This window comes from Heterodontus francisci, chromosome 3 (assembly GCF_036365525.1).
Source record: "Heterodontus francisci isolate sHetFra1 chromosome 3, sHetFra1.hap1, whole genome shotgun sequence".
NCBI classification, from domain to species: Eukaryota; Metazoa; Chordata; class Chondrichthyes; order Heterodontiformes; family Heterodontidae; genus Heterodontus; species Heterodontus francisci.
Window position 1 is genome coordinate 29,925,974 of NC_090373.1, and position 14,148 is coordinate 29,940,121.

Genomic DNA, 14,148 nt, shown 5'->3' on the forward strand with positions numbered 1-14,148 from the left:
GCAACAGCCCAGCTGTGGTCCCAATAGAGACACTGGGCTGAATTTTATTCTCGCAGCCACGATCTACTGCACAGCAGCTCATTTGGATACGCAGGGCAGGCTGCGCCGCAGCCCCCACCCCAAAATCACGTAGCAGGGACGGCCTCAGCGATGCCGTGAATGGCATCAGCTGCCTCTGCGCAGATGCTGCCGCCATTTTTAAAAGGCTGCCAGACCTACCACAAAAAGTGCAGAGTTGAACCCCAGACCCACCCACCCAACACTACCACTGCAAATAAATTACCGCCCCGTTCCCCCAAAAACTTACATTGCATAATTGCCCTCTCTTCTCGCCCCCCACCCAAAACAAAATTTGCCGTGTTGACCTCTCCGCCCACCACCCACACCTTAGAAATGCAGAATTACCCCCCGCTCCCCAACTACACTAAAAATGTCCCCCATTCTCCACCTTGGGTGCAGCTTTCTCTGGACGGGAAAGTGAAGGCGTGTGAGTGCCAGCTGTCATATGGAAGATCACAGACATCTGGTAAAATCGCGGTGAATGGTATTTAAATGTATTAATTTCCTTTATTTAAATATTTAAAGTCGGATCCCATTGCCGAGCGGCACGGGGTGGTGGGGGGCGCCGCCAGGAAGATCGGGCTCAGCAATCCCGGTGTCCAGCTCCATGGGGGGGCACGGCCGCTACGATCCACCAGCAGCCCCCCCACCCACAGAGCCCAACGTCAGAAGCTCAACAAAATTCAGCCCACTATCTTAAAAGGTTCCTGGAATCTTAGCCAACAAAGGACAAAGAAAATTGACAGATGTTCAAAGAAAAAAACTGGCATTAACTGCAGCCGTGGATTGGACTTGCACTCTACCTCATGTCAAGGGATATAAGACTTCATCCTGGAGGATGGGCGAGGGGTTGTCGCAAGCCATTTGAGTTAACGCATTCCAAGTTCAGATCAAGATTTGACTCCAGAGTTACACTGGTACTTTCATGGTGATATGAATTGAAATCACTCTGAATAGAAATGAAAGTGGCAGTATAAATACCTTTCCAATCTACTGCTTGCTGCTCTCAATATTCACTTTTGCCTTCTACTTTGCTAATTCGTAACTCCATATTCTAACAACTTATTTCTCACTTATATGTAATCACTTTTTCCTTTTTAATCTTTAATTTTTAATCTTAATTCTCTCTCACTTGTACTGACAATTTTCCTCTACCTTTCTCTTTTTATTTGTAGTCTTGCCAGTTGAATTTTCTTCTGCTCGGTTGTCTAACTGTCTTGTCCTTGACTCTACCTTTGAAAGTATCAAAAGAACTGCCAATCATCACCGAGGAGCAAAAACCAATAGTGAATGGCAGTGGATAATTTATGATTGAGAAAATTATGAATGCACTTGGCACATGTACAATGGCCCAAAAATGTTACAAAAGAATGCCTAAGTGAACGAGAGCTGTGGGAAGGGAACAATATAAAGGCTGAGGTTAGTAAAAGAAAAAGATGTGTTATAGGGTGAGACACCAGTGAAGTTCCCTAAAAGATATGACAATCGGAAAAAAGGACAAGTTGGGTATGTGACAGAATGCATAGTTGCAAAGCTTTATTTTTAAGACCCTAACGGAGAAGGAAACTAAAACTCAAACAGAAACTGAAACCAAAGCTGAAACAGAAGCAGAAAAGAGGACTTAACTGACACTGGCTAGAACCAGGTAAATGGAGACAGAGTCTTCCCCAGATCAGGAAGACCAGGCAGACGAGGCAGATCAAGCAGGAGTACAGTAGCAGCAAACAAAAGACAACGGAGTTCAGGAGCTTTTTCTGTTCCTTAAAGTAGCCGATTAACCAGACCATGCACAGGTTGTCACTGAAGAATTCGGATAAAGGGAAGACTGGCAAATCCACACCATCAAGACGGCCGTGAGCAGAGCTGAGGAAGTTCTGGAGAGGTGCGCCTTGTGAAGACTGCATCCGTTGAGTTCAGATTGAGTTTAAACTGCTGTCAGAAGAACTGCAGCTAAATCCTTGAATGAGCTGAAAATCTACTTGAGGAACTTCAGCATTGTGAAGAACTGTTTTGGTTTGAGTGTTAGAATGAAATTTATAAAAGGAAAATCTTATCCATTTGGTTTTTGGTTTCCTAAATTGGGGTCAGTCAGTGGATTTGTTTTTTTTTGGGTTAGTTGGTGATCTCCACAGGGATCGTAACAGGTAGTTATCATTCCTAAGTCAGGCGTTATTAAAATTGTGAGTGAAGGGAGATAGAGATAATTAAACGAGAGGAAATTATCAAGGATGTGATTTAGTTTCTTAAAGTTTTTGAGGTGGTGATGATATTGGCTTTCAGAGAATGGTTATGCTTTTTAGCTAGTTACTTTTTAGTATATGTGGATGTTATGAATGCTGGACCTCCTGATATGATTTTTAAAAATCACAGTTTTTAAGACATAAAGTTCAAGATGGAGTCCAGAAGGTCAGGTGACTTCACCTCCACCCTGCACAAGGTAACCAACACAACAGAGAACAGAGATCAAAGACTGTCTTCTAAAAACCAGAAGCTACAGCACTAACACCTGAAGAACAATGGGTTTCACCCTCCCAGACGTTTGGGTCGTAAAACAGAGTCAGTAATTAGGGAATTGCAAATGACCCAGGCAGGTGTTAACACCAGGGGACAATGGAAAGGCCAGAGTAGCTTTGTGAACCCAGACTTCTGTTCGCTGCATATTGAAGCAGAACAATAAGCAACTGACTTCTGAGCCCAGACAAATTTAAGACTTTCTGAAAGCAAAGCTGTAAAAAAAAGACACCCAGTGGTGGCAGCGGGAGGGGGACGGGGGGAGAGAGGGAGGGAACGCCTGCTCTCTGAAGATATACAGCAAAAGGCTATGAAGACTGGAACCTCTTTTGAGAACAAAACTTGCAGAGATGTAAAGGGTTCATAGGATCACCGGAAATCTCATTATTTACAAATGTTCAAGTTAGAAGTGCTCAGAGAACATAGTGAAGAGAATTTTGATTTTTGAGAAGTCTGGGAGCTCCAACCCCTTGAAACTGGGAGGAGTTTGGGACTTTTAACTGCAAAGGGTCAGCAAAAAGAACTGTCTAACACAAGAGTGGTGTGAGGTTTTCAAGTGTCTGAATAAGTAAAGAAAATACTTTTATTTGTAATTTGGACTGTTACCTACGAAGTACTTCTTTGGCCTCCTTGTCTCGAGAGACAATGGGTAAGCGCCTGGAGGCGGTCAGTGGTTTGAGGAGCAGCGCCTGGAGTGGCTAGAAAGGCCAATTCTAGAGTGACAGACTCTTCCACAGGTGCTGCAGATAAAATTGGTTGTCGGGGCTGTTACACAGTTGGCTCCCGCCTCGCGCTTCTGTCTTTTTTCCTGCCAACTGCTAAGTCTCTACGATTCGCCACGCTTTAGCCCCGCCTTTATGGTTGCCCGCCAGCTCTGACGAACGCTGGCAACTGACTCCCACGACTTGTGATCAATGTCACAGGACTTCATGTCGCGTTTGCAGACGTCTTTAAAGCGGAGCCATGGACGGCCAGTGGGTCTGGTACCAGTGACGAGCTCGCTGTACAATGTGTCTTTGGGGATCCTGCCATCTTCCATGCGGCTCACATGGCCAAGGCATCTCAGGCGCCGCTGGCTTAGTAGGGTGTATATGCTGGGGATGTTGGCCGCCTCGAGGACTTCTGTGTTGGAGATACGGTCCTACCACCTGATGCCAAGGATTCTCCGGAGGCAGCGAAGATGGAATGAATTGAGACGTCGCTCTTGGCTGACGTACATTGTCCAGGCCTCGCTGCCGTAGAGCAAGGTACGGAGGACACAGGCTTGATACACTCGGACTTTTGTGTTCTGTATCAGTGAGCCATTTTCCCACACTCTCTTGGCCAGTCTGGACATAGCAGAGGAAGCCTTTCCCATGCACTTGTTTAATTCTGCATCAAGAGACAGGTTACTGGTGATAGTTGAGCCTAGGTAGGTGAACTCTTGGACCACTTCCAGAGCGTGGTCGCCGATATTGATGGATGGAGCATTTCTGACGTCCTGTCCCATGATGTTCATTTTCTTGAGGCTGATGGTTAGGCCAAATTCAGTGCAGGCAGCCGCAAACCTGTCGATGAGTCTGTGCAGACACTCTTCAGTGTGAGATGTTAATGCAGCATCGTCAGCAAAGCGGAGTTCCCTGATCAGGACTTTTCGTACTTTGGTCTTCGCTTTTAGACGGGCAAGGTTGAACAACCTGCCACCTGACCTTGAGTGGAGGAACATTCCTTTTTCTGAGGACTTGAATGCATGTGAGAGCAGCAAGGAGAAGAAAATCCTAAACAGTGTAGGTGCGAGAACACAGCCCTGTTTCACGCCACTCAGGATAGGAAAGGGGTCTGATGAGGTGCCGCTATGCTGAATTGTGCCTTTCAGATTGTCATGCAATGAGGTGATGATACTTAGTAGCTTTGGTGGGCATCCAATCTTTTCTAGTAGTCTGAAAAGACCACTTCTGTTGACAAGGTCAAAGGCTTTGGTGAGATCAATGAAAGCAATGTAGAGCAGCATCTGTTGTTCACGTCATTTCTCCTGTAGCTGGCAAAGGGAGAACAGCATGTCAATGGTGGATCTCTCTGCTCGAAAGCCACACTGTGCCTCAGGATAGACACGCTCAGCCAGCTTCTGGAGCCTGTTTAAAGCGACACAAGCGAAGACCTTCCCCACTATGCTGAGCAGGGAGATTCCACGGTAGTTGTTGCAGTCACTGCGGTCACCCTTGTTCTTATAGAGGGTGATGATATTGGCATCGTGCATGTCCTGTGTAACTGCTCCCTCATCCCAGCACAGGCAAAGCAGTTCGTGCAGAGTTGAAAGTATAGCAGGCTTGGCACTCTTGATTATTTCAGGGGTAATGCAGTCCTTCCCAGGGGCTTTTCCGCTGGCTAGAGAATCAATGGCATCACTGAGTTCCGATTTTGTTGGCTGTACGTCCAGCTCACCCATGACTGGCAGAGACAGGGTTGCATTGAGGGCGGTCTCAGTGACAACATTTTCCCTGGAGTACAGTTCTAGGTAGTGTTCCACCCAGTGGCCCATTTGTTTGCGTTGGTCAGTGATTGTGTCCCCCGATTTAGATTTGAGGGGGGCAATCTTCTTGACGGTTGGCCCAAAAGCTCTCTTAATGCCATCATACATCCCTCTGATATTTCCTGTGTCAGAGGCCAGCTGGATATGACTGCATAGGTGTTGCCTGTAGTCATTTGTGCAGCACCTGGCTGTTCTTTGTTCAGCGCTTCTGGCAGCTTTAAGTGCTACAGATGTTAACTCGCTGAGGGCTTTCTTGTAGTTCAGCAGTGCAATGCGCTTAGCGGCTATGACAGGTTCCAGCTCTTCAATGTGAGATTGAAACCAGTCTGCATTCCGCTTCACACAATTGCCATAGGTGGTCATTGCTGAGTCATAGATGGCGTCTCTGATGTGGGCCCACTTGGTCCCTGCATCCCCAGTGGGAGTGTTTTGGAGGGCTTTTTCAAGCGAATTTAGAAACTTGCGTAACAGCTGTGGATGAGAAACTCTGCTAGTGTTGATGCACGGGCGGCCCTTCTGCTTGGAGTGATGCAGCTTCTTTGGTTTGAGGCTAACCTTGCTGCACACCAGGGAGTGTTGGTGTTGCACTGTGGAAGCTGCGTGTGATTTGAACACTGTTTAAAGAGGCTCGCCTTGTAACCATGAGGTCCAGCTGGTGCCAACGATGTGATCTTGGGTGCCTCCAAGAAACCTGGTGACAGGGTTTAGTGTGAAAGAATGAGTTGGTGATGCAGAGGTTATGATAGGTACACAACTCAAGCAGTCTCTGTCCATTCTCATTCATCCTTCCAATGCCAAAGCGCCCAAGGCAGGAAGGCCATGAGTCATGGTCGGCCCCAACCCTGGCATTAAAGTCCCCCAGCAGGAATAGGTGTTCGTTGTTGGGGATGCTACTAATGATATTATGGAGTTTCTCATAGAACTGGTCTTTAGCTTCAGGTGGGGAGCAGAGTGTTGGAGCATAGATGCTGAGTAGGTGTACTAGACCAGAGGCGGTGAACAGTCGGATGGACAGAACACGTTCCGATCCATTCGAGGGTGGCTCTATCATGCTGAGCAAAGAGTTTCTGATGGCGAGGCCCACTCCATGCTGTCTTGGTTCTTCAGGATCCCTACCCTGCCAGAAGAAGGTGTAGTCTTGCTCTCTTAGAGATCCGCTCGCAGGGAGGTGTGTCTCCTGAAGTGCTGCAATGTCCACATTGAGTCTACTGAGCTCGTTGTTAATGATGGTGGGCTTCCAAGACTCGTTGATTTGTGTAAAGTCATCCGACAGGCCAGGACACACAGTTCTGACATTCCACCTATGAAGTACTATTTAGATAACTGGGGATTTCTTTTAATTTAGTTGTCATAATAAAAGTCTTAATATGTGGAATCTTGTGTAATTCGTTAAGTTGTTCTGGGGTTCATAGCTCATATTTTTCATGTTAACAATCGGAGGTCGTAACAACGGAACTGGCTCAATCAGCAACTTCATAATTTTCGGACATATTCAACATTTCCTGTGCACTACGGACATGCAGCAAACATAGAACATACAGCTGCACAGAAGGGTGCTCATGTTGAAATTTTTAGATCAGAAAACATACATACTTTCCTTTTTTTAAAAAACTGCTATATCACAGAGCAATAGCTAAGGCAAGTGTTCTGCTTTGGCAAATGATTCATCAACGCTGCAATTCACTGAGCAGTTTGAGGAAACATTGAACCCCTCAGCTGCAATCCCATTACATGTGGAAGGGTAGAAATTCAGGCAAATTATCACAGGGTGTCAAACTGAACCAAATCATTTAATGTAGTATTATCCAATTAAGACTTAACACCATTATTACAGAGTTTGGTGGGCCAAGAGACCATGCTGAATTTTGTTAAGTTCAAGAGAGACACTATTCACCTAAATCCATAGTTTTCCACCATCTTGGCTCTACAAAATTGTAATTACAGGAGCTACTTCACAAGATCAGAATAGGAACAGGAGGAAGCCATTCAGTCCCTCAAGCCTGCTATGCCATTCAATTAAGTTAGTTAGACTCAACTCAAGTATTGTGTCCAGTTCTGGTCACCACACTTTTGGAAGGATGTGAGGGTCCTTGAGAGGGTGCAGAGGAGATTTACCAGAATGGTTCCAGGGATGGGAGATTTTAGTTACAAGGTTAGGTTGGAAAAGCTGTGTTTGCTCTCCTTAGAACAAAGGAGTTTAAGGAGAGACTTGATAGAGGTGTACAAGATTATGACACGCTTAGATAAATTCGACCAGGAAAAACTGTTCCCATTAACTAATGGTACAAGGACTAGGTGACACAGATTGAAGGCTTACGGCAAGAGATGCAGGGGAATGTGAGGAACAATTTTTTTTACGCAGCAGGCGGTAAAAGTGGAGACAATCAATGATTTCAAAAGGAAATTTCATGGGCACTTGAAGGAAATAAACTTGCTGAGCTACGGGGATCAGGCCAGGGAGTGGGACTAATTGGAATGCGTTGTGGAGAGTGGGCATGGACTCAATGGGCCGAATGGCCTGCTTCTATGCTGTAAATGACTATGACTATGGCTGATCTGTACCTCTACTCCATTTATCCACCTTTGCTACCTTTACTTAGCAAAAATCTAGCTATTTCAGATTTCAAAGCTCCAATTGTCCCTGCATCTAAAGCCTTTTGGGTGAAAGACCATGCTCTATATTTTGGGAATATAAACAATCCTTCTAACACTGCACGAGAGCTGTCCCACTGAACTGAAATGTCAATGTCATAATATGGGCAAGAAGTGCTGTGGATAGGCTATGTAAAGAAATATACCATCCAAATACAAAAGTTGTATGATTTTCAGACTGCCAACTGGATCTCTATATGGTTGTAACTGCTCTGTATGTGAACAGCTAAAAGATCTTGAATTTTGAAAGATAAATTGGTTCTTTTCGTGTAAACTACTTTCCTGTTCATGCAACAGATGAACTCGAGCTGGTAATGGGAATGACACTTTGGATAAGCATCACGTGATATTTGCCTCAGTGTTGGCAGGAACTCAACTCCATGGAATAAAAGCATAATACTGCAGCTGCTGGAAATCTGAAATAAAAACAAGAGATGCTGGAAATACTCAGCAGTCTGGCAGCATCTGTGTAGAGAGAAGCAGAGTTAACATTTCAGGCCAGTGAAGAGTCACTGACCTGAAACGTTAACTCTGCTTTTCTCTCTACAGATGCTGCCAGACTAGCTGAGTATTTCCAGCATTTCTTGTTTTTATTTCAACTCCATGGAAGCCGGTTAGATATTTTCTAGCATTTACAGTATCCTGGTCAGTCTGCACAGTTGGAATATTGAGCAGCCAAATGGAGAAGCTGTGGGGTAATCCCTTCCATAATTATGCAACTTAATGTATTATGCTACTTAATGTCCTTTCTCACAAGTATAACTTGATGGCTGTTTGGTTTTTACTATATAAACACTTGCAAGTATATCTCTACTTTCAAGTGCCATAGTATCCTCCTCCCAGGTTCAACAAATGGACATGAACTGACAGAAACCTAATTTCACAACTAAAACACTAGAAGCTTCTTGGTAAAAAGACCTGGAGAACCTTAGATTAGATGGGGAGAAAAGACTGAAAATCCAGATGATGGTAGCAGATGACAGTATATCTGAAAGGCAATATGTCGATTTGTGATACAATCTTTTCTGGTTGATAATCAATGCATTATTTTGTAGAAGATTGGCACTTAAAAAATAAAATCTCAAAACTGCAATTTCATTGTGGGACCATTTGTTGGAAGAAATTTAGTTTTATGAATCCCCAATTGTGTCTTACTCAGTTTACAATTCTCAACAAATTAACTTACAACTTGCTGCACAGGATGAACAATGCTGAGTACTGATCAATGACAGAGGCAATGCCAGGGTTGCAAACTGAACATTGAAAGGGGATGGCACCAGTCAAACACAGGGGCCTGTAGTTTGAGTAGTAATACTAAAGCCTGGTGACTGTAACAACTACCGTGGAATCTCCCTGCTCAGCATAGTGGGGAAAGTCTTTGCTCGAGTCGCTCTGAACAGGCTCCAGAAGCTGGCCGAGCGCGTCTACCCTGAGGCACAGTGTGGCTTTCGTGCAGAGAGATCGACTATTGACATGCTGTTCTCCCTTCGTCAGATACAGGAGAAATGCCGTGAACAACAGATGCCCCTCTACATTGCTTTCATTGATCTCACCAAAGCCTTTGACCTCGTCAGCAGACGTGGTCTCTTCAGACTACTAGAAAAGATCGGATGTCCACCAAAGCTACTAAGTATCATCACCTCATTCCATGACAATATGAAAGGCACAATTCAACATGGTGGCTCCTCATCAGAGCCCTTTCCTATCCTGAGTGGTGTGAAACAGGGCTGTGTTCTCGCACCCACACTTTTTGGGATTTTCTTCTCCCTGCTGCTTTCACATGCGTTCAAATCCTCTGAAGAAGGAATTTTCCTCCACACAAGATCAGGGGGCAGGTTGTTCAACCTTGCCCGTCTAAGAGCGAAGTCCAAAGTACGGAAAGTCCTCATCAGAGAACTCCTCTTTGCTGACGATGCTGCTTTAACATCTCACACTGAAGAATGCCTGCAGAGTCTCATCGACAGGTTTGCGTCTGCCTGCAATGAATTTGGCCTAACCATCAGCCTCAAGAAAACGAACATCATGGGGCAGGATGTCAGAAATGCTCCATCCATCAATATTGGCGACCACGCTCTGGAAGTGGTTCAAGAGTTCACCTACCTAGGCTCAACTATCACCAGTAACCTGTCTCTAGATGCAGAAATCAACAAGCGCATGGGTAAGGCTTCCACTGCTATGTTCAGACTGGCCAAGAGAGTGTGGGAAAATGGCGCACTGACACGGAACACAAAAGTCCGAGTGTATCAGGCCTGTGTCCTCAGCACCTTGCTCTACGGCAGCGAGGCCTGGACAACGTATGCCAGCCAAGAGCGACGTCTCAATTCATTCCATCTTCGCTGCCTTCGGAGAATACTTGGCATCAGGTGGCAGGACTATATCTCCAACACAGAAGTCCTTGAAGCGGCCAACATCCCCAGCTTATACACACTACTGAGTCAGCGGCGCTTGAGATGGCTTGGCCATGTGAGCCGCATGGAAGATGGCAGGATCCCCAAAGACACATTGTACAGCGAGCTCGCCACTGGTATCAGACCCACCGGCCGTCCATGTCTCCGTTATAAAGACGTCTGCAAACGCGACATGAAATCGTGTGACATTGATCACAAGTCGTGGGAGTCAGTTGCCAGCATTCGCCAGAGCTGGCGGGCAGCCATAAAGACAGGGCTAAATTGTGGCGAGTCGAAGAGACTTAGTAGTTGGCAGGAAAAAAGACAGAGGCGCAAGGGGAGAGCCAACTGTGCAACAGCCCCAACAAACAAATTTCTCTGCAGCACCTGTGGAAGAGCCTGTTACTCCAGAATTGGCCTTTATAGCCACTCCAGGCGCTGCTTCACAAACCACTGACCACCTCCAGGCGCGTATCCATTGTCTCTCGAGATAAGGAGGCCCAAAAGAAAGAACTAAAGCCTATTATGGAGCTAGTCACTGTGCTACGTGGACCTTTTTTTTTGAAAACGGAGTGTCTCCTGACAACGCAGAGCATGCGCTGTGATCGGCGACATCAGCGCGTCCGAACATTTGCCAGCTTACCAGTGTGAATCTACATAGCAATGTAGGCGTCCAAGTGTTGCCTCACCCCTCAATGTCATGATAGTCACCTCCATCCCCCAACAGTACCCCACTCCTATCAGCTCACTGCTCGCTTCCCCCCCCCCCTCGCTCTCCTCCTCCTTTCCCCACACCCCATCCTTCTCCCCAGGCTTGGCAAGGTGGGGAGCGAGCGACGGGAAGGAACATGGAGCAACCAGATGTGCGAGAGAACAGCAAGGGATCAGCGATCACGGGACTGAAACTTAATGCGGCGATTGTGGAAGGGAGTGGGGGTCTGTTGGGGGGGGGGGGGGAATGGAGGTGGCGATCGTGGCTATTGAGGGGTGAAGGGATTTGGGTTCAATTCGGTATTTCATGTCAAATTGAGCAGATCCTGCAAGTAGTGTGCCACCCAGTGGTTGCATTGTCAGCAAACGCAGCCCTTTTTTAAAATTACTTTCTTTGCAGGATATCTGCAAGGTAAGGAATTTTTTTTATTCGTTAAAGGGATGTGAGCATCACTGCCTAGGCCAGCATTCATTGCCCATCCCTAACTGCCCTCAAGAAGGTGGTGGTGAGCTGCCCTCTTGAACCACTGCAGTCCATGTGGGGTAGGTACACCCACAGTGCTGTAAGGAAGGGAATCCCAGGATTTTGACCCAGCGACAGTGAAGCAATGGTGATATAGCCAGGGAATTCTCTTCGCTATGTTTTAAAATGATAAACAGGAGACACTACATCTTCAGGAACACAGCAAGAATAGTAAACAGGAAATTGGTTAAGATGAAGGTACTTTGATCTACGTGTGACTTGTATTGCACACTGAGGTACTTGGAGTAAAAATAATGTGTGTTTAGCCTCTCATTAGCATTCCATAGAACCATTTTCGGGTAAAATGCCTTTGACTGTCACAGGGCTCAAGCTCCATGAGCACGTCTCACTTACTTGACTTAACACCTCAACCTGAAAGATGATCGAAGGAAAAAGAAACCACAGCTGTTTCACACAAAGATACTTGCCTAGAGACTAAGAAGCAACTTTATAAAAAAAATTAAATGTTTGTGCACTAATTCCAGTTTACACATGCAATTACAGTAGTTTAGTTAGTGGTCAAGAAGTGTGATATTTTTCAACTTCCAACAGAACACAGTAAGCAACTGATGCATTCGCAATGTGCAATTAGATTAGATTAGATTAGAGATACAGCACTGAAACAGGCCCTTCGGCCCACCGAGTCTGTGCCGAACATCAACCACGCATTTATACTAATCCTACACTAATCCCATATTCCTACCAAACATCCCCATCTGTCCCTATATTTCCCTACCACCTACCTATACTAGTGACAATTTATAATGGCCAATTTACCTATCAACCTGCAAGTCTTTTGGCTTGTGGGAGGAAACCGGAGCACCCGGAGAAAACCCACGCAGACACAGGGAGAACTTGCAAACTCCACACAGGCAGTACCCGGACTTGAACCCGGGTCCCTGGAGCTGTGAGGCTGCGGTGCTAACCACTGCGCCACTGTGCCGCCCAATATATGATGATCAGGGATAATTGTTGATCTGGCCTACACCAGCCCTAACTGAGCAGAGAATAAAACTCCAACTTCTGTCACAAGTGACTCAGTCTGCTTATGGAAAGTTATCAAATCATTTACATGAGAGAGAAAACAAATGTTGCAAAGAGGACCAAACTTGAACAATTTCCTCTATGCTGCTTCAAAAATGTGAGATACGACCGAGGCAGGAGGAGTGCACTGTTTTTCTAGTCCCACTTCCCCACAGGTCACAACATATATTTAAATCTTCCCACTTACTGATACAGTCAATCATATACTCTATTTTTCCCAGAATAAAGCACACCAACCAGGTTTCTTTAATAAGCAACAAAATTTCAGTTTATCAACCAAGTTTAACCAATAATGAAGTAAAACATACACACAAATTGGGCAGGGAGAGGGCATGCACAAAAGGCTAGAGTCACAAAAACAGAGTGCACATGGGCTGTGGAAGATTACAGAGATGAGAAAGGGGGAGGCCATGAAGGGACTTAAACATGCTGAGAATTTTAAATTTGAGGTACTGGGGAATCAGGAGCCAATGGTCAGAAAGCACAGCAGTGAGCAGGACTTGGGGCTGGTAGGCTCGGGTTAGTACAGTTTTCAATGAGCTAAAGTTTACACAGCTGTGGAGGATAGGAAGATACACATTCCTCTCTAATTCAGGGTGCAACCTAACCAGCTTATTTTAAAAAACTGACAAATGGTGAACTCCTCTAATAAAATACTAACCAGAATCTGATGGCTTCTGTTGCATCCAGGTTTCCTCTGTGGCTGTGAAAGTGGAAAAGAGTGAGGAACCTCTCCAGGCTGTCAATTCTGACCTAAAAAAGAATTCATAACAATCAACAGATTATGCTTTTATTAGTTTGAGTTTCAGTGCATAAGCTAATGAGTAAATAATATATCCCATTGAGATAGGTGTACAAGTATTCCTCACTATTACTTGACTCATTGCATTTATCTCATTAAAAAATGAGACTGCTCCACCATTCAAGATGATGGCTGAACTGCATCAACTCCACTTTCCCGCCCTATCCGCATATCATTTCCCTTAGTGCCCAAAAATCTATTGATCGCAGTCTTGACAGACTCATCAATTGAGCATGTATAGCCTTCTGGAGTAGAGAATTCCAAAGATTCACAACCCTTTGAGTTAAACAATTTCTCATCTTAAATGGCCAATAAAATTAAAACCCTATTTTTCTAGACTCAGAGTTCTGAAAAAGACAGAAGTTTTTGTGGTTTGAAAGCTGCAAACCAAAGAGGCCAAAAGTGGTTAAAAAAGGCTTGATTTTCCTACTTTATAAATGTGGTCTGAAATTAGTGAATGCTTAGAAAAACATGAAATGTAACTGCAAGTAGATGATAATGTTGATGCAAGCTGCAGATATTTGTGAACAGTGTTAATAGTGACAACATATATGGCTGGGTGCATAATGGAATTGCCTCCACTGATTTTTGAAACATTTAGTCCTTTCACTTCAATCCCATAATATATCCCATTACATAAAATGTAAATAAAACGGCACAAAAATTCTTCAAATGAAACAACAATCCTTCGGTTCACGATACAGACCATCAAATTATTTTTGACAGTTCAGAATATCATTTCCTAAAAGTATGGCTTTGTAAGAGATCTTAATTTCAAAATACAGTAATTTAAAAGCCTGAAGACATTTTCCCCTTAACATATTTTCATGATTAAAAATATTGATCCCACCCAATCTTGGGCATTTGGGAATATAGACCAGATCACTGCAGTGTAACTTTAGTTCTGCAAATGTGCAAAGCACTTTAATGAACTCTCAAATAATACAAA

General features: G+C 44.8%; 1 protein-coding gene across 1 annotated transcript in view; it reads right to left on the bottom strand.

Annotated features, from left to right (window-relative positions):
* Window positions 1-14,148, bottom strand: part of lyst (lysosomal trafficking regulator) — a 419,684-nt gene that overhangs the window by 351,992 nt on the left and 53,544 nt on the right. Inside the window, 1 exon segment of the mRNA XM_068020720.1 lies at window positions 13,059-13,150. Coding sequence (XP_067876821.1) covers window positions 13,059-13,150 — 92 coding nt within the window.